The following is a 26496-nucleotide window of genomic DNA, read 5'->3' as shown; positions in this document are numbered from 1 at the left end:
CAAAACCAATTTCTGCACAAAGTGTGCTCAGCAGTCTCAACAGCTGTACTGGAGAGATTTTTCATCACTATTCTTTTTTGACATGTGATTCTTTCAGTAATGACAGTCAGTGATCTCACAGTCTTTTAATCCCTCTGCAGGTGAAGTACCTGCTTCAGCGACTGGACAGCAGAATAGAAGTCCACGCCATCTACATCAGCAATGACGTCCGCCTGGGAAGTTGGTTCAATCCTGCCTGGAGGAAGAGGATGCTGCTGACACTCAAGAGTAACAAAAATAAGTCCAATCTCATCCACATGCTGATGGGCATTTCTTTCCAGATATGCTCGACTAAGAATTCAACACTGGAACCCGTGCCTGCCATTTATGTCAATCCTTTTGGTGGAAGTCACTCAGAAAGCTGGTTCATGCCAGTGAACCAGCCTGACTTCCCTGACTGGGAGAGAACTCGACTGGACGCCGTCGTCACGGCACAGTGTTACAACTGGACATTGTCTCTGGGCAACAAATGGAAGTCCTTCTTTGAAACAGTTCACATCTACCTGCGAAGCCGCATTGTCACAGATGATCCAACAGTGAATGAAACACTCTTCTATGAACCATTAGACCTGGATGACCAGACGTCCAACCTGGGGTATATGAAGATCAACACGCTGAAAGTGTTTGGATACAGCATGCACTTTGACCCTGAAGGCATCAAGGATCTGATTCTCCAGCTGGACTACCCTTACACACAGGGTACGCAGGATGCTGCCTTTCTGATGTTGTTGGAGATGAGGGATCGCATTAACAGGCTGTCTCCACCAGCACCGCAGCCACTGGACCTGTTTTCTTGCCTGCTACGCCATCGGCTCAAGCTGTCGGCCGCTGAGGTGGCACGCATCAAGGACTCTCTGCAGATCTTCAACTCCAAGCTTCCCAATGCCTCTCCTGAACCTGAGCTGGCCCAGCTGTGCAGCTAGCTAGCTTAGTCTAGTTCAAGAGTGATACCACACACAGAAAGCTGCTTCAGGGACAACCTTAGACTCAGCGGGCGGGGGGTCCTAATCAGTTGGAGTCTTGGACCTAAATTGTCTGGATTAATAGAACATCCAACTCTGAAACCTGACTGCTGGGGTTGTCGTATGGTCACTCTTGGGTGGTGTTCCAGTGTCAAATTTTTATCATGAGCAGCTGATTGTTGCTATCAGAGCCCTTTGGCTAACAGCAGAGTCATGTTGAAGACTTGTGAGAGAACAGTAGATTCTGAGACTCTCTTTCAGGAGCTCTATTGTACTCAACTGGAGGCTAACTTTTGTTATTACAGCCCTGCTTTGGCAAACTGTACAACTGGATGAAGCTAAGAGACTCTCTTACACCAACGTCTTTGTGATTTTGAACCTCAGAGAGCCGATGTCATTACGTATACCTAAGACCTCTGCCTTGCAAAGATAAAGGCCATTTTGATATGTAAAGTGGAACTCTTAAGGGGTCTTCAAAAATTAGTTAATGGAAGAGGATTCCCCCTTTTCTAACCCTATTTTCTTTGGCTACAGAACAATCTCTGGGGAGGGAAAAATTGGATAATATTATATATGTGCTGAATGAGTTGTTATGTTATGCTTAACAGTTTAAAATTTGATAATCCTGGACCCTGTTACTGTCTTTGAATATTTCTTTTTAATCCCTGCCTTCCATTTTATCTGGCATTTGAAAACTTGTAAGTATCTATGCTTAACATCTGAGTGAGAAGCCTGTTAGTGATGTTCTGTCCTTGGTGGTGTGTCTATACCAAAAGACGGTGAACACATCTGCAAATTGAATGGCAAAATATCTTAAATGTTGAGTTAAGTTTTTGAGCTGAAAATCATAAAGAAATCTTCTGATGTGGTGACAAAAAGGTCTGTGGATCTAGCGCTGTAAATAATGCTCCATCTAACCCAAGGTGTGAACAAGTGCACATTGCTTTTTAGATAACCAAGTGCAAAGACCAAAAAAATGTTTATAACAAAACAAACTCATGCCTTATATGGAGAGTCAATGTTAAGATAAGAAGCACATTTAGTTTCTGTGTTTGATTTCCCGGCGAAGGCTGTATTGCTTTTTATATTTCAATATTTCTACCAAGACAGAACAACAAACACATTCTCCAGAATACGTGGTAATGTAGCTTATCCATGTAAATGCCAGTCACACTTTCTGCAGTTACTTGTTTTTGATTTGGTGTTGTGAAACTTTGAGTCACTATTCACAGTGCACACCAGTACTTGCATACTGTAATTGTTCTGCAAAATTCAATTAGAGAACCTCTAAGCAACTGATAGAACCTGGTTGATTTTACTATTATTTCAAAATGGTTTTTAATGGTTTGGCTTAGTCTCAGGTCCATGAAACAGATTTTCTTTTTTACATGATGGGTCCAATGCTAGCTGCCAGTTACCACGACGACTGGGGTAACAAGGTTTCTGCAGGGCAGTGATGGTACTCTTGAGATCTGCAAACTTACCAGGATCATACTTGATATGATTTTACATTTACTTCACTAATTTCTCACTGAAAGTCAGTAAACCTTGTATGTCATTTTCAGCAGTTCTTCTGTGCTCAGCTTGCTTAAGTAAAAACAAAGTGGTTTATCTATTTGAGATCCTTTTCCTTGTTTCAGAAATTGCTTTCAGCCTTCACTGTTGTAACGTGTGCTCTGGGAAATAACACATTGATATACAATATATTACATAACCAGGTTATCTTTGGTGTGCAGACAACAAAAAATCATGTCTTTTCCACTGTCCTCACCATGTGAGAACCCTGTACACACACAGGCCCAGATTTACTAAGAAAAAGATACAGCATGAATAGGTGCAGGAAGGTCGAGATGCTATTGATATGACTGATGTTTCACTAGAATACTGAGGTAAATGCAACCAGATGCTCACTATAAGTGTAAATGCAGTTTCTAGACTGTTGTGATGTCACAGTTCACTGAACTCCATGTTCAAATTCCAGTTTTAAGAACACAAAATTACAACATCCTGTCCCCCGTTTGTTTGCTGTCACAAAATAATCAGATGCTTTGTTTATTGATAATTATTACTCTATTGGTTTATATTTACAGTGTTATATTTTTATGGGTTTATTTCTTTTTAGTTAGGCTGACTAAAGTGCAGCTGTCATGGCTGCAGTACCTGAGTCCAGCATCAGTCTCAAGTCTCAAGACAGTTTCTCTATTATCTTGGACCTGTCTCAGACTTATTAGTGTTTGACAGTTCCAGCCACTGGTATTTGGTCTTGACTGAGTTGTCAACTTTTCAATTTTTATCTTAGTTAAAAATTCCTGCCCACCATGGATGGCTGCTCTCATAACACACTGTAGAGGTGCCCTATAGAGACGCAAAATTCTTTGACATCACATACACTTTTCTGTCATTTACAAGTGCAGGTATATTTACTTTCCATAGTGTATCCTGTAACAACCCAGCATCTTAAGCTTAGACCTGTAGTTTTATGCACAAATGTGTGGGAAGAAATTTTCATAGTTTGTAAAATTGTTCAAAAATATTTTGGTTCTAATATCGTTTTTCTTTTTTCATTGTGGTCATTGTCTCCTGATTCTATGACATTTCTAACTTTTCTAAATTCAAAAAACAGTACTTATTTAGGGCCGCAACTAACGATTATTTTCATTATTGGTTAATCTGTCAATTATTTTCTTAATTAATTGATTAGTTGTTTTGTCCATAAAATGGTGAAAATATCAGTTTCCCAAAACCCAGGGCAAAGTCCTCAAATGTTTTTGTGTCCCGACCAACAGTCCACAACCCAAAGATATTCAGTTTACTCTCTTAGAAGACTAAAGAAACCAGAAAATATTCCGATTTTAAAAGCTGGAACCAGAGAATTTGGAAATTTTCCTCTTAAAAAATGACTCAAAACGATTGATTATCAAAATAGTTGCTGATTAATGTAATTGTTGGCAACTAATCGATTAATTGACTAATCGTTGCAGCTCTGTATTGTTTACACTCAGTTTATTAGGTCTACCCAGCTAAAACTAAAACTAGAGGCTGTACTTTGAATTGTATTGTGTAATACTGCCATACTGACCATAAAGCTGAATCAACACCTTTCTTGAACAATTTCAACAAATACAGGACATTGTAACCTTCATGAAGGTTCTGCATTGGTTTTAGCTCAATGGACCTGGCAACTCAGTGTATTACAGTTTACACTCACTCTATAAAGAATATTTAGAGGGTCCTTCTTTCTGTTTAACTGACTCGACACCCTTTTATGTGTCAGTCTTGACTCAGTCTTGAAACTGCTCAGATTTGGACTCAGCTTGCGAGTGATTACAGCCCTGACAGCTCTGTAGATTTTTTTGTTGTTCGCTCAGGCCTTGTCTTTGCGATTTTTGTAGAATAAAGGTTAATTCACGATACTCTTAGCACAACCTTCCATGTGGCTTGTGTAAAAATCTGCGCTATACTCTATTTAAACCAGAGAATTTTCCAAGTGAAACTGACTTTAGTAAATCCAGCAGAATGCATAATCAACACCTGTATCTCCACCTATAATTTGCACCAGTCCTCCCTAAAACGTATTTGCAATACGGGCAGAGGTGCGCCTTGCAAACATTTGCTAAAATGACATTTAAACTGCAACTCCGGCCTGGTGCACTTGTTTCGTACATACACCACATGTTTCTGTGTCACACGTGCGCCTGAAAAAAACGCCACAAATGCCTGAGTAAACCTGGCCCTCAGTGCGTTGCCATAAAATGATGCATAAACTTCCAATTACCCTCAGCCCCTCATAATAAGATGAATGTCCTCTAATATACAGAGTGCAGTGTTTTTTGTAAGATGAAAAGCCAATTTCCTGGGTTGTCAGGAAGCAAACAAGAACCAAACGCACACTGTCACATTACATCAGGCTGCTGGTTTATCTGCTGGAGAAAGGCAGCGAGGAACAGAGAGAGAGACAGGAAGAGTGACAGAGACAGGAAGACAGGGAGAGAGAGTGCCACGTTGGCCAACTTGAGCCCCCCCCCCCCCCCCCCCCCCTTTTCCCATAATGAGGTGGGGAAGGACCCACTCTGCATTGGGTTAATAAACAGTTATTCATCTTCAGCATGGCACCCAGGAAACAGGAGTGGGTTTGCCCTTGGGCTAATCTTCAGGCCTGTGGAAGACAGCCAATCTATCAGAGCACTATTTAGACTGCATACTACAAACTTTCTGCACCTCCCAAAGAAGCAAGGGGGGAGAGAAAGAAAATGAGAGGGTGATTGAGGAGGGAATAGATGACATAGAGGGAGAGATGGAGGAAAGATAAGGGTGAGAAAAAGAGGGAGGGAGAGAAAAGGTGAGAGGGGTTGGGCTCGCTAGTCTTGCAGTGATTTATGATGTTTAGAGAGTCAGACCGTGTGAATTAATGAGGTAGAATCAGTGAAATCGACTGGCACGTGTGCATTTATGTGTGTGTGTGTGTGCAGACCTTGTGCTCGTGCACCTGTGGGTCATTTGACATACTCATCAATAACGGTGTAGATTTGAGGTTTGAAAATTACTTTCAAATTACATTATTACAAATGTATCTAGAGGAATGATTCATGTTTGTGAGAGTGAGAAGGACATTTTGATGCAAAGTTAGAGGTTGTTTGACCTTGGCTGAGAGAGGAAGAGGCAAACTGACTTGTTCTTATCATAAGGTGGTTGATTATAACTGTGTCAGTAGCAGCATCATGGCTGGCAAATCTGAAATTCAGTTCTTATAGAGTTCTTCAGTTTCACATGACAGCTTGCAAAAAAATACAAAAATAATGTATTCCCCACATTGCTTTCCAAGACTCACTCAGCAAACTCATTCATTACCTCCGACCAAGAATAGACAAGGTCACATTACAAATTCACTAGTATTGCAGCAGACTTTTTTCTTTGTCAGCATTTTGAAGACGAACTCCAGTAAAAAGTAAAAAAAAGTTAGCTCTTACAGTGTTACATGTCCCAACATCCTGCCTTCTATTTAACAAAAATCCCTTCACTACTCTCTTTCTTTGCCCTTAATAACAGATTTTTTCATGCATTCAGTTTCTCCACCTTGTCCACAACTGAACAACTTTCAAAGCGACAAGAGTTCCAACACCACTGGTGTTTATTTTGTCAAGGAAAACGAGGGTGAAAATATGTGGATGACCTTTTCGCAGCAAAACAAAACAAAACAAAAAATTCATCTTTGAATGCAAAAAGTATGACAATAATGTGAATGGACAGATGAACTAATCACTGATTTATTGCATCTTTTTCAGTGACCTACTGTACATACAGTATATTTGTGAATTCACAGAGAGTAGCAGGGTAGCCAGATGCACCACCTGTTTGTAAGTTCAAACTTCACCTAGAAATAATGTTATAGTGGTGATTTACGCATCACAAAATTAAAACTGGTTGCACCACACAAGCTAGTTGTTACGTACAGACAAGTTGTTACTACAGTTTTTCTCAATTGCTAAGACACATTTCTTGAAATTATGCTCCATTTCCCGAAACTCTAAACACAAATACATAACTGCACACTCATCTTCACAAACTTCAAACTTCCATGTCAAAATCAAACTCTCCACTCAAAACCATGTAATCGTACATCTAAACCAAACTTTGCCTTCAGAAATCAAACAAAACCCATCAAACACACACAGTACAAAGTAGCCATTACACACTGGTGAGATCAATTCAAAACACTACTGTAAAAAAACTGTTACCGCAGTGAATAATGGTATTTATGGTTTTCCTCAAGAACAACCTCTTTACAAGATGAACACAATATAAAGACACAACACATGTATACATTTTCAAAATTTTTAATTCCTCAATATACTGTAGTAAAATAAACTATGTATATATGTTTATATACACACACAAACACACACACATATATATGATAACACAGTCCTGATCCCTATTTACTATATGGTGCACTACAATTATCTTCCACCATTAAAAACTCCCACAATTCAAGTAGTGTCCATGGCAAAAATTACAGTCACAAAATATTGATGACTGATAGATGTCCAAAATCTCAATTTCCTGATGATTATAAAGGGGACTACTGGGTGTCTGTGGAGAATAGTGAACAAGGGAGTGATTTCAAACTCTGCCATATTCTTTGGATGCTTTTCATAGAATGTTCTGGAATGTTTATATCTCCTCCATGTTTCAGGGGACAACAGTTGCTAAGTACAAAACAATGGTTGCTATGTGTTGATTTGCAAACAAAAGTGTTACACCAGTGGAATATAGTGTATGAAAAAAGTGGGGGTCAAAAATGAGCTGCGCAAAGCCTCTTGCTGCTGCTAACTAACTCTAGTGGCTTGCTTGATCACAATAAATTACTGAGCATCAGTGCCAGACTTCATCCTGGTGGAGTATGACTGGTTTAAAAGAACACCACATGGTTTCTTTTTCTATCCAAACACCTCACATCTTCAAATATCATAGCTTTAGATGAAGGTAGAAGGATTATGTTGTTTATGTCGCAGCAAGGGGACCAAGTTTGACTTGAAAATCTGCCATATTCTTCCTTGGAGGTGAGGATGAATTAATTCAGCTGACATTTTCACTCAGGTGGCTGCCTTGTTTATTTCTAGAAACAGAAGTGCACTTTGGGATAAGTGCTTTTGTATATTCTCCAACTCAAACAAGATGTGTCTTTTTGCAATGAGTAAGGCTATCATATAGTGTATGCCACAGTGTAAAATGTTTACAATGGGACATAAACTCACTCTTGCTCTCTCTCTCTCTCTTCTGCTTACTTGAATTGCAGTGTGTCCTTTCTACATGCAGGATTTAGGGTCATTAATGGAAGCTGTCCTCACCAGAAATATGACAGCAGTAGTTGTGAGTTCAAACATGAACTCTTTAAACTTTCCTGACAAATGACCTCTTGCATTAGCGCAAATAATCTTGCAAAGCAAGAAGTTTTTACTGTTCCATGCTGTAGGCTGTGGATCATGCCCCATTTCAACAGTCAGCATTGATTTCTTTTAACCTTTAAGGCGATCTTTACCTAACCTTAACTATGTGCTCTTTAGTTGACCGAACTCAACCACACCTTAGCAATAGGGTTGGAAGATCGGAAACTGCTCGGTTTATGTGCTGCTTACCAAGGATCAGAGTTCTTACAGGTCTTTAAGAGACTGAAGGAGCTTTTACAGCAAATCAAGCAAAATCAAAGTATTATAGAGGGTTCCTGGAAGTCCTATCTGTTGAATTAACAGCGGATTTAGTTCTATTGAATCAATACGTGGTGGGTGAGATGCTCGGCAGCAGGCCATGTTGGGACAGAAAGTAAGAGGATCAGTACAGCAAGGCTAGACAGGATCTATATCTTATTATTTGTTTAGCTCTCAAGATGTAAGCAGTTTTATATCTATATCCTATTGGTTTTAACAACATCACCTTGCTACAGGCAACTTATATCTATCTCCTCCAGTACAATCTAAGCGTTATTGGTTATTTAGTCTTCAACTGCAGCACAGTTTTGATTTTTGCAAAGTGAGTTTTCTCTGAGCACTGGAGAGAGAGTTAGAAAGGGGGATTTTGACTTCTTAAGCTAATGGTGGGAAAAGCTCCAGTATGGGTGTTTTGCCAACACTAAACCTCTCAGCTAGCACCAGAATCAAAGAGGCTGTTCAGACCTTAGAGCAGGAGATTAAAGATGTTGAATGTAGTTTGTGTGCCCAGATACTAACGGTCGCTTTCAGGACACTAAAGACAGGTGTTGGCCAGTGAAAGGAAAAAGGGCAAATAGTGTATAGTGACCCTTAAAGGCATGGATACTGCTTTTATGTCATATCGAGAGGGAGAAGAAAGGGAGAACATGACTCATCTTTGGCTTCTAGAGAGGAGGAAGAGCACAAAGGCATACTCTGGACTTTTGACTTTAGATGTGTGGGTTTTTTGTGTGTGTTTGTTTGTTTTTTGTTAGAAAAAATGGGAATTTGTGTCTGTTGAAGGGGAAATCCACCTATGTTTCACATCATGATCAGTTTACTAGCCATACTATTCAACCTGTAAAACATTTGTATAATGTCTGCAGTGACTCTGGAGGAGTTTTGTCAAGAAAACATAACTCTAGTGATGCCACCAGGATTATCCTAGTTTGGGCATCAAGAATTTTTAACAGAAAGCCAGTGGTACAAACTGACAGCATGGAGTTAGCCCAGCTGTCTACAAAAGAGGATCTCATGAAAAGGTGTGTGAGTTGCAGTGTGAGAATTGATTTCGTGTTTTTGGAGCTTCACCCGTACCATTGCTACTAAAGTCATACTAGTCCTCCTTTAAAGAGCTGGAGACTGACAGATCTCTTGTTAACAGAGAATAAGTTGTTTTCAAAAGTCTAGGTGAATGGACTTTTCCAGTTTGAGTGGAGTTGAATGGACTTCTCATCTATCTGAGATTACAGATGTAGGTATTACAGATGTAGGTAGGACATAAAATAAAAAGTATTTTTGTCTCTCAGTTTTGGAGATGTTCGGAGGTGTTTATGTCATGGGTGGGATTCCTATAAAATTAGTTAATTAATTAAAAGTAGGAGCTGAGTTGAAAGCCTCATAATCAGACAAAATTTTAATTTAGTTTCACTTCATTATTCAGTCTGACATTGTGTTAGCAGATGTCTGTTTGGGGAAAGGGGCTTATTTTACTCCATTGGTAGCAATGTCATTTTCTGTCAACACAGGTGGTTGGCAGCTAAAAGCAGTTAACTTACATTGTGTTTCATGATAATCAATGAAACATGCCATTTTTAGAGTTGGTAATTGGGGAAAAGTGCTGTCAATGAGCCAGAGCTATTTGAATAACTGATAAAAAAGATCTGTCAGCAATTCAGAGGTGTGGAGGAAGGCTATTGATTGAGCTGTTAAAGTAAGGTATCCAACAGTGTTGCCATATCTCAGCTGCACTGTTTTCATGCAGGATATCTGGAGCAGGGTGACCTGCATGCTGCTGAGATACTACTTTAACATCCTAAGCTCAACATCCTAGACATCTCTTCCTTCTAAATGTCATGCAAGATATTGCAGCTGACATTCACTGTCACCAAAGTCCAAGTGTGGTGATCCTGTAGGACTAGAAGGATGGAAGACATAAATGATCTAGTAGCTAGGATGAGTTCTCGTTCTTTAAACCACAATGGCTTGTAGAAGGGCCTAGAGCAGTGCAGCATCCCTTCAAAGGAAATTTTTTGTCATGGCACCCCAAGCCACCCAAACCCCAGTGTAACTTGGATAGCCTATATTTACATAGAAGTTTTATCGGTTTTAACAATTTTATGATATAATATAATATAATATAATATAATATAATATAATATAATATAATATAATATAATATAATATAATATAATATAATATAATATAATTTTGTATATTTTGTAATCAGATTTACAGATAAATAATTTTGCTGAAAAAAATAAACAATGACTACAATTAAATACATTCATATGTTAAAGGTATTTCTTTCATTTTCAGCAGTTAAAATGAGCTTAAATTTAAGATGTGCAAGTAAAAACAAACAAACATCCCATTTTTCTGACTGCTGATCTTCTGCAAAACTCCAAAGCTGGATAGCTTGTTGTGTTACTATGACAACCAGCAACAGTGAGTTGTCATGTTAGTTGCGGCTACCTGCATATTAAAGAAAGTTTAATACGATGATTTCGATATTTATTGCTTATTTATTCTGTTTTGTTATCTTTGAAAATTTAACATAAAACATAGTTTATGTGAATGTCACCGTTTTTTTAATGTGGTGAAACATTATTAAAAATGCACAATAGATAAAACATAATAATTAATCTCACGGCACCCTTGTCCTGTCTTCACCCCAGGGTGCTGCAGCACCCACTCTGGGAACCACTGGCCTAGATGTTTGAGACTTTTGAGGTGGCTGGGATTCTCTGAGAACTCTCTGAAATGTAAGACTACGTAAATTAAGCACACTGTAACATTTGTTTTTTACTGTACTGAAGTTCATTGGAGTTGCTATTGGGCCATTATAATCATTTTGTTCAGGGATCCCACCAACATAGACGACGACAGGAAGATAAAGTTTGTATATCTACGTTCAGAACACTTTGCCTCTCCAGTTCCCTTTGAGACTTTTCCTTTTTCATATACATGGCCCTTTTTGTTCCTCTCAGCTTATCCATTCGTATTCACCCACCACAGAGTGAGAGAATGACTGACAGAACGAGTGTGTCGGGTAGAATAAAATAGGGAATGAGAAAACAAGAAAATAAGACAATGAAAGGATGACAAATTGAGATAGAGAATGAGGCAGACAGGCTGGCTGACATGCAAATATTCCCCAGCGGAAGTAGCAGTCCCTCGTGATAGTGATCCTGTCATTTGAGCGAGAGCCTGAACAGAAGAGGATGGCATACAACAGAAGAGGACAGTTTATTCTGCTGGGCAGAACGAGGGGAACGCTGCCACATTTTAGAGGCAAACAGACCCAGAGATGCCATGAATCCAGTTTCTGTCATGAAAGTGAAACAAGAAATACATTCCTTGTCTATCACTCACATACTCGCACGTTCTTCTGTCACTCTCTTGACGAGAATGATTTTCTCTGGTTAGCTGTCTTCTGTGATTTTGAGCTCCTCATCATGAAATTCTGTTACAGTGGTTATTCTTAGCGGTTTAACTAATGATTCCGTCTTCAGTACATTTCTGCAGAAAAGATGTTGGGAGATGCTTTTGACTCGTTTTCACACATCAGGAATTTGTTTCTCTGTGGCAGCAAATGACGTTACACGAGCCACCAGAAACTGCTGTAGAGAAGTTTCTGCTGTAAATGACACACTGTAAACGGACACAATAAAACTAGCTAGCCTAACAAATTGAAGCCTACAAAACAAGCTATTATCCAACATTCTGTAGGAGCTGGTGTGTTACACTGGTACTCTCTATATTCAAAAAGAACATCTGATGTATTGGTTACTTAATTGTCTAGTCCTTGGATATAATACAATACTTTTTTATACGTATTTTCCAGAAGAAATACCATTGTATATTCAAGGCAATGTGGTAGTTCACAGAGTTCTAAAAGCAGACATCTGAACAAAAAGGATACTACTGGTTGAAAAGGTCGGAAACCACCTTAAACTGACCTAAGAATACACAACCATCACCATTTGGCACACTTACAGATGCCACAAGTTATATATTGTCTATTTTGATTTTTTGGTGTATTATTTTTTTTTAGTTGGTAGTTCATTCACACCAGTATTAATTCCACAAAAAATGCTTCAACTGTGCAGTACATCTATGGGTTTTTTACTGATCTGCTTTTACTGCAACTTGGTAGAAACTGTGCATTGTACAGTTACTCAAGAAATTCTCATGAATTGCCCTGTTGGAGGAAACTAAATCAAGAGAGATACAATGTAAATAAGTGTGGCTTTTGGCACTTTTACCTGGTACAACAGTCACAATTACTCGTCAAGCAATTATTGATTCACCCAATGATCACTTTGACCTTCTGTATGTAAAGTACAGATGAACTGACTGAAGCAAAGTTCAGCATTTGCTTGAGTAGGTATTACTTCATCGGGCATTCATGTTTTGGGAAATCTTAACTATTTTAATTATCAGATTTGGAAACATGTAAAAACAGTGTTTTTTTCACTCAAATCAATGAAATGCTGATCATTATGAAAGGTTTCCAATAGTGTGGGTTCATGTGCTTTAACAGCTGCCCACACACTTTGACATTTAAGTTTGAGCAAATTCAGTGAACCTTCGTTTCATGTAACACATGACATCAGTGGCATTTGGCAGCCTCTGCTGGCAAAAAAAACTGTTTATTTCAAAGAAGTTTTCAAAATGTTTGTCGAAACCCAACAGACTTTTGCTCACTTCTTTCTTGATATCATCTCTCTCTTGCAACTCTCACTTGGAGCATATCGAGGCAGTGAGTGTGAAAATGTGAAATGCAAAGCTTATCAGAAAACTTCTTGATGTGTCCCATCCAAACTCTGCCAAAACTAAAACAGTTCTCACATTTTCATTAATCTGGAGGGCAACCAGTGTGCAAATAATTATAGAAGACTCATGAAGTCAGTTTTTCATTTATTTCTGCTTTTATGCTGCAAAAAAGTTCATCAGTAGGAAGAGACTTTAAACAGCTTGTTCAGAATACAAACATCTTCAAAACAGAGCATGGTTGAATATTTATTGGATTGAGACAGTCCAGCTTCTGGTGGGTCCCCATATGACTAGACCACAAATGACTGAGTCTGGATAAAGGCAAGATGATAAATTTGATGTTTGGCTGAAATCTTTACCCCTGACCTATAAGGTGTTCTGACAAATTTTTGACTCAAGGGTATTGAACTGAGGTCAATCTGTCAAGAGGGGTGATTACAATTTAAACAAACTGAAAAGTTAAATCAATTCACACAGTGCAGAAAACTGCTGCTGTTCCCTCTTGTTCCTCCGCTTATGATTATCGAGAATACAGTTACAATCTAGAAATGTACTACCTGGTGACCGTACAGTGATTCATGTAATTTTAACTTGTACATAAACCTACAAACAAGCAGTTCTGATATGCCTATCAGTCAGCTCTATAATGACATGCTTTTTATTCTCCTTGGTTTGAAGATCTCAGTGTTTTAAAGAGGTTGTAAATGCTCTTATATTAAATGATGAAAATTAAAATGAAATGACTGGCTGCTTTACTTGGATTTTGTGTGATAAAGGGGAATATATCACCCAGTGTTGAGAAAACAGAAAACTGGAGACATGCATATTTCTTAAATGTTTGGTTGGACAAAATAACAGGAACACCTTACAATGTAATGCAACACAGACAAAATAACAGTAAACTAAAAGTCCTATATGGCCATTAAGTTGAATCAACCCCCTTTCTGAGACCATGTCAACACAAACACTAATTGAAATTGAAAAACAGTTAGTCATCCCCCTTTGCAGTCAAAAATAATGTTTTTTGTTTATATTTAACTGTATTGTTGCTTTTTACCATCAAAACAGAAGAGTTGGTATATAACTGTGTCTGTGTTTGATTCACAGCAGCGGGCAGGTTGAGCTCCAGCACCAAGAGCCGAGCCCTGAGGCTACATTCACCTGGGGGGAGTTAATGTCATCACTCCCCACTCCCTGCTGTTCTGAGCTTAATGTTTCTTTGTTGGGAATGATTAGGTCAGATCCCTGACACTAAACATTAACGCTGTACATTTTCATAATGATCTGTTCCACATGAGTTGTTGGACTTAATATCACATTGTCTGAAACTGGATCTGTGTTCACTGATGTTGTGTATTACATTTTTCCTTTCAAACTATGCACCTGATAGAATACAGCTATGTGCATTTGCTACTTTTCTGCCCTTTAAGTACTCAAATACTGAAATATTGTGGCTTCAACATTTAAGTAGAGTGGTAGGAAACGAAAACATAAAAGATACAACATATACTAAACCTGCAGCTCACGGCTACAGAAAGATCTAATTTTCAAAGATTCTGGCTTTCATGGTGCATGACTTCATGTCTACAACTCAAATTTGGTCCAGTAGAGCTTTATATTGCTCATGTTTGTAAAGAGAGATGATGTCACCCCCCTTTTAAGCTAATCCCAGTTATATTACAAGGTTGACATGTGAAACTGTTGTGTCCTGTCAGTATAATTGAATAGAAACTGTACTGGCTAGCTAAATGTTCAGTAACTGATCATTTTAAGAGAAAATAGACAACATCATATCTCATAATGCTTAATCACATGGAAGCTGAAACTGTTGATTCTAACAAAGTAATCTTTGTCAGAATGACAAAGTGTTTGAATTTTAAAAGCTAGTACAGCAGTGGATACCTTCTAAAAGAAAAAAGTCGAAACGACCAAGCCAAGCCCAGACATCATCACTAAGTCATACACTGAAACATGTATATTGATAGCATAGCATCGATCATAGAGCCTTTCAGACTGTTGCTCTTCTCAGTAAATCAGCCAAAACAACAGTAACATGATGTTTTAAAATAAAAGCATGTTTTCAACCAGTGTTTGGGCAAAAACCATCCACCATGTTATTAAAATTCACAACTCCGACCACATTACTGCATGCATGTACACATCTAATTATGTACTGTTGCAAGGGATGTTTTCCTCTTGGGATATTGAACATTTTTCACCACCCTTCACTTTTGCAATCCATGCAGTTTATAACAACGTCTCATCATGTTGTTCTCAGCATAAGATCCCAATCATTCTTCTGTATGTGCATCTTAAGCTGATCTAATTTGGACACCTACAGCAAACATACTGCTAAGTTATCATAATTGTAAGATACACTTTTTTAATCGATCATTTTTACCTCGTACATTTATTTATAGTATACATGAATGAATGAATCAGGTTTGGAGCTGGAGTTAGAAGCCTTGCTATGAAAGTTTGTAGAACTATTGAGCTTTTTAGAAAAAAGTGCAAAACATGATACATTTAAAAGAAATGTGTATAAAGCAAGCTTTCAATGACACTAATGGTAATTTTTAAAAATGAAATTATACAAACAACTGCAATATGTATGAACATTTCTAGGCTACACCTATTGTTGTGTCATATTCATATTTAATCAGCACTGATGGTAACAGGTTACATGTTTGGTTACAGGTCATAAACATTCAATAGGCTACCGTTCAAAATCACCTTCTTGGTCAACAAAAATGATTACAAATCTGTTGCCTGTCTGTCTTGAAATTGAGGTTTTTAGAACAATTGCAAGTGAAGCTGAAGATTTGGGGAAAAAATGGATTCTGTAAATAGCTTTAATGCAAGACTCAGACCCATTTATGAAAATTACACTTAACTACAATTTGAGTGGTTTTTTTCTTGTTTTTCTCATCATTCAGTGGTAACATTTAGGGGAGTTATTTTCTGAGATCTGGGAGTGGAGTCCAACAGAGCAAAAATTACAGTCTGAATATCAGACCAGTTGTAACCAAACCACCATGTTAGCCAGACTGTTTTGGCTTTTGATGAATGTTAAATGAATACCCAAACTGTCCATTGCATGTTCAGTAATAATTTAATAACAATCAGTAGTAACTAATTTATAAGACATTAGTTAATGATGAACTAATCATGAACAACTCTTGGGATAGTGTGAACCTGTACAATTGTAACCTGCGAGTATAACTCCTCACATGCAGTTGAACAGGGGCTGGTGACTTCTTATGTGTCAGCTCTACAACATCTCCAGGCCTGCAGACGCAGTTAGCATTTACAAACTACAGTATTACTACCAATGGGCTTGTCCAATGGTGCAATGCTACTTTCATCAGTGTTCCTCATCTTTATAAATGATGTGTAAATGTATAAATGAATCATTTATAAGTCGTTTACAAGTGCTTTTATAATCCCCCTAATCTAAAGCACCTGAATGTGTTACATATCATTTGTAGTTCTTGCTTACCTGTTCAAAATTATTTGTATACATAAGTAAGTTATTTACAATTTTTCAGCAGCTCTCTAATCATAAGTTTCAACTGTTCATGTATCAGTGTACAAGTGTAGCATAGTATTTTAACTGTTCCTCATCTGTTACAAAGGACATGTAAATGTATAAATTCAACTTCTACTATTCATGTGCAAAGCTTTTTTTAAACTACTAAATTGGAAAACAATCTACAGCCACAGGATGCTTAAAAATGGAACAATGGAATTACAAAATACATCATTCACATGCTGCAAAATTAAACAATTTTAAAAACATAGAACCTGATATACCCAGACATGAAATTCCCTCTTTTGAGCAGTAATAGTATTCTTATCAACACAGTCTCAAATGTGATTTTTCAGCAAATTGAGATTGAGATTCAGTCTTTATTGTCATTTCTCAGCACTCAGATACTTTGAAACCAAATTTATCCTCTCCATCTGACCCATCCTATTCACTAGGAGCAGTGGGCAGCCGCAGTGCAGCGCCCACTACCAGTGCCTTGGTCAGGGGCACTGACACGAGTATTAACCCTAACCTACTGTACATGTCTTTGATGGTGGGAGGAAACCGGGTCACCCAGCGGAAACCCACGCAAACATAGGGAAAACATGCAACCTCCACACAGAAAGGACCTGAGACAGCCAGGGTTCAAACCCAGGAAATTCTTGCTGTGAGGTAACAGTGCTAACTGACTGTGCCACCATTATTAACATGCAACAATTCTGCATTGCTAAACAAAAACTGTCTTTGCATCAGAATAAACATTGGAACAAAGCAGCATTAACTCAACACATGCTGCCTGGTGTAAGGTTTTGTTGTACCAAAAACTGCTGTTTCATTACCCTAAGCCTAAGAAACTTTTTCTCAATAGAATGGTGAAGTGAGACAGGCTGCTGGTTCTGGAAGTGTTTTTCCCCATTCTGTATTCCCATTTCAAATACTGGTCCTCCTCCTCCCTCTCCTCTGTTAAGAAATCTGCCATGTTTTCGTACTGGCCTGTGCTGTTTCCTGATTGGCTGAAGAGAAATGGCTGCATCCTTACAACTGTTGGCGAATTGACAAAGTAGATCTTTTGAGACCACAGGCAAAAGCTTCAGACACTCTGAAACTAACCAGTTCACACTGCTGCAATTTTCTCTGCAACACTCTAAAACTGTTTTGTCTCATTGTTAATCAGTGATCTGAACTAGGCTTAATTTTATTATTTAAATTTTATTAAGTCGTAAAGTTATGCATAATTAAGGACGTGGCTGCTTTGAGTAACAGGTCACTAGTCGCTAGGTGGCTTGTTTCAGCAACCAGGCTTCATTAAGCCCACCTCAGCTCCACCGTTTTGCTCATTTTGGATTAGCTGGGAGTTAGGTGGAGTCAGGCATGGCCAAGATTGTGATGGCCAGAGCTGCCCACTTTAAGCTTCAAAACCACTCTTCAGAAACCAGTGGGTCATGATGGCTGAATCCATATTTTTTTACAGTCTATGGCTGAAACTCGCTATAAAGCTCCATAAAGCCGAGGGGAGCTTCAATCAGGTGATAATACTTTAATATATTAGGACACCTCATCCTGTTATCAATTGTTTTACTGCAAAGATTGTCTTCTTTTCTTTGCATCGACTGCCACTTTCTGTCAACTGTGAGTGATGCCTCAGTGTTGGAGGAAAAGTACACCAGAGTGGTTACATTTTAATGAGTGTTTGGGGAAAGTCAAATCCTCCACCACAGAAAATGGTCAACGTAAACTCAGCATCAGAGTGAACACTGACTTGTAACAATATGGCCTTTCAGTCTGAATATCAGGTTGTGTTTTCCCAGAGCCACAAGAAGATCAGTTCTGGGTATCTGCAACACCATATTGCCCTCCTTTATCAATCTTTCTAAACACCACTGGCACATCACTTTTTACCTCAGTCTGAAAGAGCCTTGTCACTGTGAAATAAAATTTGGAATGGATTATTTACTCTCCCTGCCAAAACTACTTAGAGCTAAAGAACAAGTCAGAGAGAGAAGGGGGACTGGGGAAAAGGAAAGTGCGGGTGAAAACAGAGAGAAATTGGCATGCAAGCAATTGTCCATGGTCGGGCAAAGATCGCTGAATCGATAGGCTGATGGAGGGCTGACAGAATGACAGCTCCATGCTGATCGCTGAAGGACATCTAGGAAAAGCAAGAGAGTTGGAGAGAGAGGAGGAGGTGAAGAAATAGAGTGTTAGCAAGGTGGAAGAGAGCGAGAGAGAGAGGCTGACAGCTAGCAGTAATGAATGATAATTGTTCATCAGGTGGACGCACTCAGAATGTGGAGGCGAACATTCACCCTACTCACTTCTTTAGCCTTCTACACATCAGCGTCACGGCTGTCAGCACACAGACACACACTCATTGTACACTTTACCAGGCATACTGTGTGAATATACACATGCACAGTCTATCTACTGACAAATATGCATTCAAATATCTGCATTGCCCTAAGCCTGCAGAAACATATATTTCACAATTTCATTTTTATAGAATATGTTAACAAGTTTTTATAAAAATCTTGTTATGTTTGAGTCTGTGAGGGAGCTTAGCCAGGTGAAAGGAGGCAGACTCAGTCCAGTTCAGTTCAATCACTGAAAAAAGTGGTTTATTCAGACCAAAAAGAAGTATGCCCAAAAATGAAAATAAAACATAAAAAAACAAATCAAGCTCATCTTAACTGGCTTAACTCAGCATACACAGCTACACAGACATCCTCTTTTCTGCTCTCCCCCAAACCAACATCTCTCCCCTTAAATAGGCTCTCCAATTGTCCAGGCAGAACCATATTTCTAGCAGGGCTGTCTTTTCCCATAACCAAAAAACTGCTATATGACAATGCTACTTGTATCAGTTAACATTGTTTATACACAGCACAGTCCTCACCATAAGCCAAAATAAGTACAAATCACATAAATACTAAACCAAACATTTAATTAAATACAATAAATCCCCCATACTTGGTCCAATCCATGATATCATTAGTGATGTCAGCGAGAGCTAAAAAGCAGTAAGTGGTTGGGTGACTCCCCTTTGTGGAAGAAGAAAAAGAGATTCCCCTTTTTATTTCCTGGGATGAAGATGAAGAGGAGGTGAATATGGTAAGTAATGAATGTTACGATATTGTAACCCTAGTTCTATGAGCACAGGCGGAGCCCTCTACTGGACTCTATGCTGCCGTGGCCAGCTGCACACCCAGCCAGAAAATTTTCTCAAAATATTCCAGCGTGTCTCTATCCTGCACCAGTGGAGGCTGTGGCTTCCTGCTCGCTGGCCAGCCAGCTGAGTAAGGAATCAGGAGGGCTGCAAGGAGAGGGGGCACACCGGGACAGCCTGTCTCCATGTGGCCCTGCATTCTCAGGAAGGAAAGCAGACTTCAATTTCAGCAGCCCCTTCCCTAATGCTTTGACACACTGCCAAATGTCTGGGAGAGGAGTCAAAACAAAGGCAGCTTGAGCTGGATGAGCCAGGCCGTAAAAGCCTTCATGTAGCTGGCTGACTGGTTTGGGTGGGATAGGTGGGGGCAGTGAGAGCCCTATATCTCACATGATGGCGAACTGAAGTCGGTGGTAGATTTCCGAAGGTAAGCTATGTTGCAGACACAGGTGAGAGGTTGTAGTCATCATCCATTGCCGAAGCCGCCGGGACAGTCTCAGCTTAGGCATCTGGCTGTGGCGGTGACGGCAGAGGACGGGACAAAGCCAGGGACTCATCCTTGACACGAGGATCTATCTTGAGCTCCGGGTCACAGCGAAGTGAGACATCATACAGCCTAAAATGGTCCCACTGTTGAAGGCATTGCAGTAGAAAGAGTTGTAGAAAGTCCTTGGCAGTGCACACAGAGCGGTGGCTGCATCATGCTGCTCTCTGCGTGGTCCCATCAGCAGCAATGAAACTGGGGCATGATGGGCAGGAACAATCTTGAAGCGGCGACTCCATCCGTGGAGAAGTAAGAGTCGTTGAAGTGAGAAGGATGAGAGCAATAGCGAGAAACTGCCTTTTATACTATGTGAGACACATGTAATCAGTAGGCGTGTCCTGATTGGCTGGCTACCTACATGCAAATTTCAGTGGGTGATTGCGTGCATGTGATTGGAGGAGAGTATTACCCATAGAGTCCAGTAGAGGGCAGAGCTTATGTGAAATAGAACAAAGCAAGCTAATATATAATTCAAGAAAGTCAAGACTTACATTATCAAACAAGAACTGAACTTAAATACTTGTCTGTCTTGATTAAACCAGAAATGTAAATGTAAATGTAACAAAACATTGCTAAACACAAAAATACCTGGGATAGTGTGTGAAAGCAATACTACACATATAGATGCTATGTTGGCTAAAAACAAATGACTAGTACAGAAAGAAATACATCAAAGTGTAATGGGGACAAATGGTGTGGTCTCACCGACTTTGTCACAGAGTCATTGCTTATGTTTTCCTCTACTGTGAGCTGCCCAGTTAAGAGTTACAATTCTCCTGGGGGCAAGAGTACAAATATACAAATGTTTGTTTTGACTCATGCTAAAAATCTAGACAAATGGTCCTTTAGGATCTATGGCAACATGAGCAAGAGGTTTCACACTGATAGCATAGGAGTTTGGTTTTTTTTATTTTTACCATTGAAACCTCATCTGTTAAATATGTTCATATGCTACAATTTTCAATTGACAAAATAATCTCACCACAGGGACAATTAAGTTGGTGCTCTAGAGCTTTTAATCATACCAAATTATCTTCATCAGCACATGGAGTTTGCCAGGTGTTATGGAATTGTAAATGATAAAATTTCCATTTTCTGTTCCATTTCTTCTATTTTGACCATGTTTACTTTAAATATGAGCTTTGAAGTTCTTGACTCTGCACTTTTGATGATTTGTTTTTCATTCTTTTCATCTATTTTTTCTTCTAATATAATACCAACTTGACCTTTTTCTTTCACATTCAAAACAGAAATTTGTATCAAATTTCACTGCAAATGTTTTAAATTGGATTTTTCATCTGTATAATGGCCTACCACACTGACCTCCGTCACTGTATTGTACTTATGGATGTCACACGACTATGCAATTAGCACTTAATGTTGCCACTAAATTTAAATTGCTAATGAAGAATGGATGCAAAGGAATTTAAATCATAGGAGATGGGTTTGGCCTTTGGGTGTCCTCTAGATCACTATAATCTGTCCGCCACTTAACAAGACAACTGGAAAAATGTCAACCACACTTGATCAACAAGAATGGAAAAATAAATGTTTAATTAAACAAAAGATTGCACTTCTGTTTCATCAAACATGTGGCTGAGAGGCCAGTGAGGTATCATGTTCTTGTCACTATTTGCATTAACGATATAGAGGCATCTTGGAATAACATTGCAATAGTGGAGTTATTAGCAACAAGCTCAGGATAGCATGAAAACAATCACACAAAAAGCTATCATGACGGACTATAACTGCAGGGCAACAATCTTGTTAGAGGTATTACAATTGAAACATCGACTTTGAACCATTGATATGGTGCACCAAATGTTATAGTTCAGCTCTACTGGATATTAAACCTTGATTAAAATAATATTCCCTCCTCAAACTCTACTTGGTAAATGCAGGGAAAGTATGGACGCTGCCTAAAGAACAAACGCCTAAAAGTGGAATTTGTGCATGTTCAAGTTGCAAAGCCCTCTACCGGCTGTAGGAATTAGGTCCCTTGTCCATTGGGACCAGTTAGGGAATGATCACGCTCATTCTGGGCTCTCAGCTAAATCCAGTGTAGACCCATCTGTGGCAATATTACACAGTCAGAGCAAGTGGTGTGGTCTGGTTATGTTTAGGCACAAAAACCATTTGGTTAGGGTTAGGCAAAGATCATGGTTTGGGTTAAAATGATCTCTTGAAATGTTGTCATGGCAACAGTAAACACCACAACAAAAAACTGTCCCGACTCGTGGTTGGAAACATGACACTTGCAGATGGAGATGGAAAGTAAACAGTAGTCTCCTTCAGCAAAATCCATTTTTTGCCATCTAACTATCTAGCCATCCACCCAACCCGCCTCCTCTTAAATAGCCAAATTTTCACCTTATATAGACGTCATCGGTCTCTGGTGTCTAATAATGATGCAGATAGGTTTACTGCTGATTTCATACTGAACGTTTCATCTGAGCATAAATGCCCATTTCCTGCTTTACCTACAGTAATTTAACTTTGCCACTCATTGTGTAAATACATATAAATACATATTCAAATGTTTTTCTATAGCTTGTATAAAGCACTGTGAATTCTTCTGTGTTTGGAAGATGCCATAAAAAAGAAAAAGGTTTAAATAACTCTACTTTACACATCAGGCATACAAAGTCCTTGCCCAAAATCTCCTGTAAGGAATTTTCATTCTGCAAAGCTTTTATTGTGTTTTCAGTTCACTTCACTTTTCTGGTGTATTGTCTTTTTGTCAAGTTCCACTTACCTTCACAACAGTCAATACAGATGACTGAAACACACAAACACATTTTTCAGAGCAAGCATAATAAAGTTATCAACAGCAAAGACCTATTCATGACATAGTGGCAGACACTGTACACAGCTGAAGCATGACAGTCAATCAGCCCAGCCAAGTTCTTGAACAGCCAACAGTCTGTTTCATATGGAATGCATTTATGATTGTTTGCCATATTGATAAAACCTTTTTCATACCAATCCTTCAATAGAGGCCCAACGCTGGCTATTCAGTTAACAAGATTTTGTCCTTCTATGTATTTAGTATAACTCTTGAGACAGAGTTCATTCTAATCTGCACCTTTCACTACACTATAAATTGACAAACAACAACAATTCCAATTTCTGAAGACATGAGTTTGTTAAATTTGAGATTACAATGAGAAAGTTTCGGAGAGTGCAAAAAGGAGGTAACAGAGAGAGGAGACCTATGGTATGGAAGCGAAAGATGGAAAGAAGAGGAAATAAAATTGTGAGGGAGGGATAGAGAAAGGTTTGCAGGAGGAACTAAAGTGAGAAAGAGACTGAGAGATACCAAGACTGCAAACAGAAACACTGAAAACTGCTCTTGTCACAAATAAGGGAGCAAGCAGGAAATGGAATTGCACAGAGAATTGTCTCACCACCACCATATCCTGGGCTCAAGGAGTAGAGAGGAGGCTTGCAGTAGCTGTCTTAAAAATAATTAAATAAAAAGCAGAGGAGTGCCTGCTAACCTGACTTGATCTCTACAATCTGCTTCAGGCAGTTGCCCACGGAGTAGAGAGGACCAGCAACAAGACTCCTATTAATGCGTTTGGCTCATTTTGAAGCTTAGAACAAAAGGTCTAGAAATCTTTGAGGTGTCTCTGAAGAATTTGAAGGGTGTAGAAGATGTAAAAGTTTGTGCTCTCACAGGATGTTTGCCCAGTGTTTGATGGTGCAGGGTTGAGGGATGGAAGGTCATAATCATAGCCTGGAAAGAGGATGTAGCCGTAGGCACGCACACACACACACACACACACACAAAGAAAGAATGGCAATCATCATCCACCTGCATGCACATGTATAGAAAAATGGAGACATTGACATATTTAAAACTATACTTTGAACATTTTTTGAGGTGATATCTTTAACTGAATCTGCTGATTGAAATGGTCTTAGGTTGATTGAATGATAGAACTGAAACCGCGACAATATTGTTGTATATGCATTAAGCTGTATTTATACTTTGCATTAAAATTTCAGTTTCAGGATGATAGAGACTTAAATATTTTAATCCCTCACACAGTATGTAATGTGTTGTAAACGCTTATTTCTTACAGTATGGACAGTGAACCATTCTCTGTTTTCTTCCAGTTGATTTTGTGGAGATGAAACAGTCTCCAGGACAACAGTGTTGATAAGCGCTGCAAATTCATTTGTTGCAGTTACACAGCTGGGATCACTCACATCTGTGGACACAGCAACAGGTCCAGCTCTGCAGCAACAGTTTTCCTCTTCACTCAGCAGTGGACGACTGCAGAAACATCAGCAGTTTCTCTGATGTACATTTTCTTTTTGGACAGTCTTGTTGCCTTCATTCATTCGAACCCAGAGAATAAATATGGATGTTGAGTCAGACTACCTCTGTATTTATTAAGTGAAGTGATCCTAGTTACTGTTTCAGTCTGTAACAAGCATGTTCATTTGGAGAGCTGCAGAACACTCAGCAGCTTGCCCTGATATACATTGTTTTACATGACTCCTTGTTTCCCCGAATATCTATAGTGGAGCTGCCACTGGGCAAAACTGGCAGCAAGGCTGAGTGGCAGTGCCGTATCCAGGTCTTATTATACATCCATGACACCTCCTCAAAGATATAATTACGTGTTGACATTACAGTGATACAACATGGATACTAACAGAACTGTGGTTGGTCTGCCTGGGCTTGCATTTTCTCATATACATACATATTTCTGTTGCCGCTCAAGGACTGCTGATAGTGAAGACCAGTGGTGGAATGTAAGTACATGTACACAAGCACTGGGCTGAAGTATAATTTTGAGGTACTTTTTTACATGGAAGATTATAAAATATGACACACTGTTACAACTGTTACTCTGTTAAAAAAAAATAAATGCTATTAAATTTGGTGAAGAGTGGATTTTGACTTGTGTTTTTTCTTGACACAGTTTAGGACTTGGGCTTGTTTGAGGACTTGATGGTCTTGAGTTGGGAGTGGACTATGAACACACCTTTATCATGGTAAGAAGGCAAACTGAAGAAAGCCAGAGAGGTCTGTAAGGAATTGGGGGAAGGTGTAGATTGAGAGTAACACCGACCTTTCCCATCACCTAGCTGAGCTAGCAGGGATAGTAGAGATTCTCAAGGTACTTCTTACCACAGAGGGTTCATACTGTAGGGGTGTAAGTGCTGTCTCCACCAGAATTCCTCCTCTTACCTGAGCCTGAGGCTCACAGACACCCCCAAGCTACCAGTTTGAACCTCTGGCTGCCTTCTGAAACTGAGAGTGAGGCTGAGTCTGTTGGAACTGAATCCATGGAGTGTAAGGAGATGTCAGCTGATTTTAGTTTGATGAGTTTCATTATATTCTATGTGTCCAGAAAAAAACCCTACAATATGTAATGCAATCCAAAGCTATAGGTCATCAATAAATCCAAGAAAGGAATTTATTCAAACCCATTATCATTTCAAGTGTATAGTTTGTGCCTTGAGACTGAATTGCATTATATTTAAATGATAAAAATAATTAAAAAATATTGTGCTTATTATTTTTTTTAATACATTTTCCTTGATAAAGTGTCTCACCACCAGATTTGTGATAAAAACATATGAGGTAATCCATTTCAACTTCCCTTTACTACTCTCAACAAAAACAGTTCAAAGTTTTACAAAGGATTTATTTCAAGTATGCGGTTTTGTACCAAACCCACAGACCTGCAATAAACCCGCACTTGCTTATTGTGGTGCTTCACAAGAACAAAATCTGTTGCAGACACCTGGCCTGTAAAAACTCGTGCTGTGGGTAACTTGGCAGCACAGGAGCTGCACGAACACAGTAAAAACTGTCATTATTGGCAATGCAATTCTGAGGCAACACAAATTGCATTAATTTTTTTTATCCCTGTAAACATCCATATACATGTTTCTTGATGTATGTGTTAGAGTCAATGTTATATTACTTAATACAGTAAGATCCATGCATGTTCACAAAGACATTCAGTGCTAGGATCATGCAATCTGACTGACAGACACTGTAGATAATTTAGCACAGATTGGAGAGATAAATTTCCAATAAAATCCTCAAATTTACTGATACAAAAGATCAGACTACTACTACTAAGATTACATATTGTACATTAACAGTAACATCATTATCACTAGGTCTCTTACCATCCACCTGTTTTTACTCAAATATTTAATTTGTGCATAAAAAAACTTTTTGGAAATGCCAAAAATTGGAAAAAATCTCAAAATATCACAAAAAATTTCACGCTTGGCTGAGGTGGAAAAGTTGGTGTATTGATAAA

The 26496-nt window shown here is 38.9% G+C and overlaps 1 protein-coding gene across 2 annotated transcripts in view; it reads left to right on the top strand.

Annotated features, from left to right (window-relative positions):
• brinp2 (bone morphogenetic protein/retinoic acid inducible neural-specific 2) overlaps positions 1 to 2616 on the top strand; it is a 192713-nt gene extending 190097 nt beyond the window's left edge. For both annotated transcript variants that reach the window (XM_044367724.1, XM_044367725.1), the window contains one exon: positions 141 to 2616. In XM_044367724.1, coding sequence (XP_044223659.1) covers positions 141 to 962 — 822 coding nt within the window. In that variant the 3' untranslated portion in view covers positions 963 to 2616. The remainder of the gene's footprint in view (positions 1 to 140) is intronic.
• Positions 2617 to 26496: the final 23880 nt, after the last annotated feature.

The sequence above is a fragment of the Thunnus albacares genome, chromosome 12, assembly GCF_914725855.1.
Source record: "Thunnus albacares chromosome 12, fThuAlb1.1, whole genome shotgun sequence".
NCBI classification, from domain to species: Eukaryota; Metazoa; Chordata; class Actinopteri; order Scombriformes; family Scombridae; genus Thunnus; species Thunnus albacares.
Note: the sequence above shows the minus strand (reverse complement) of the source record. Positions and strands in the feature narration are given on the sequence as shown.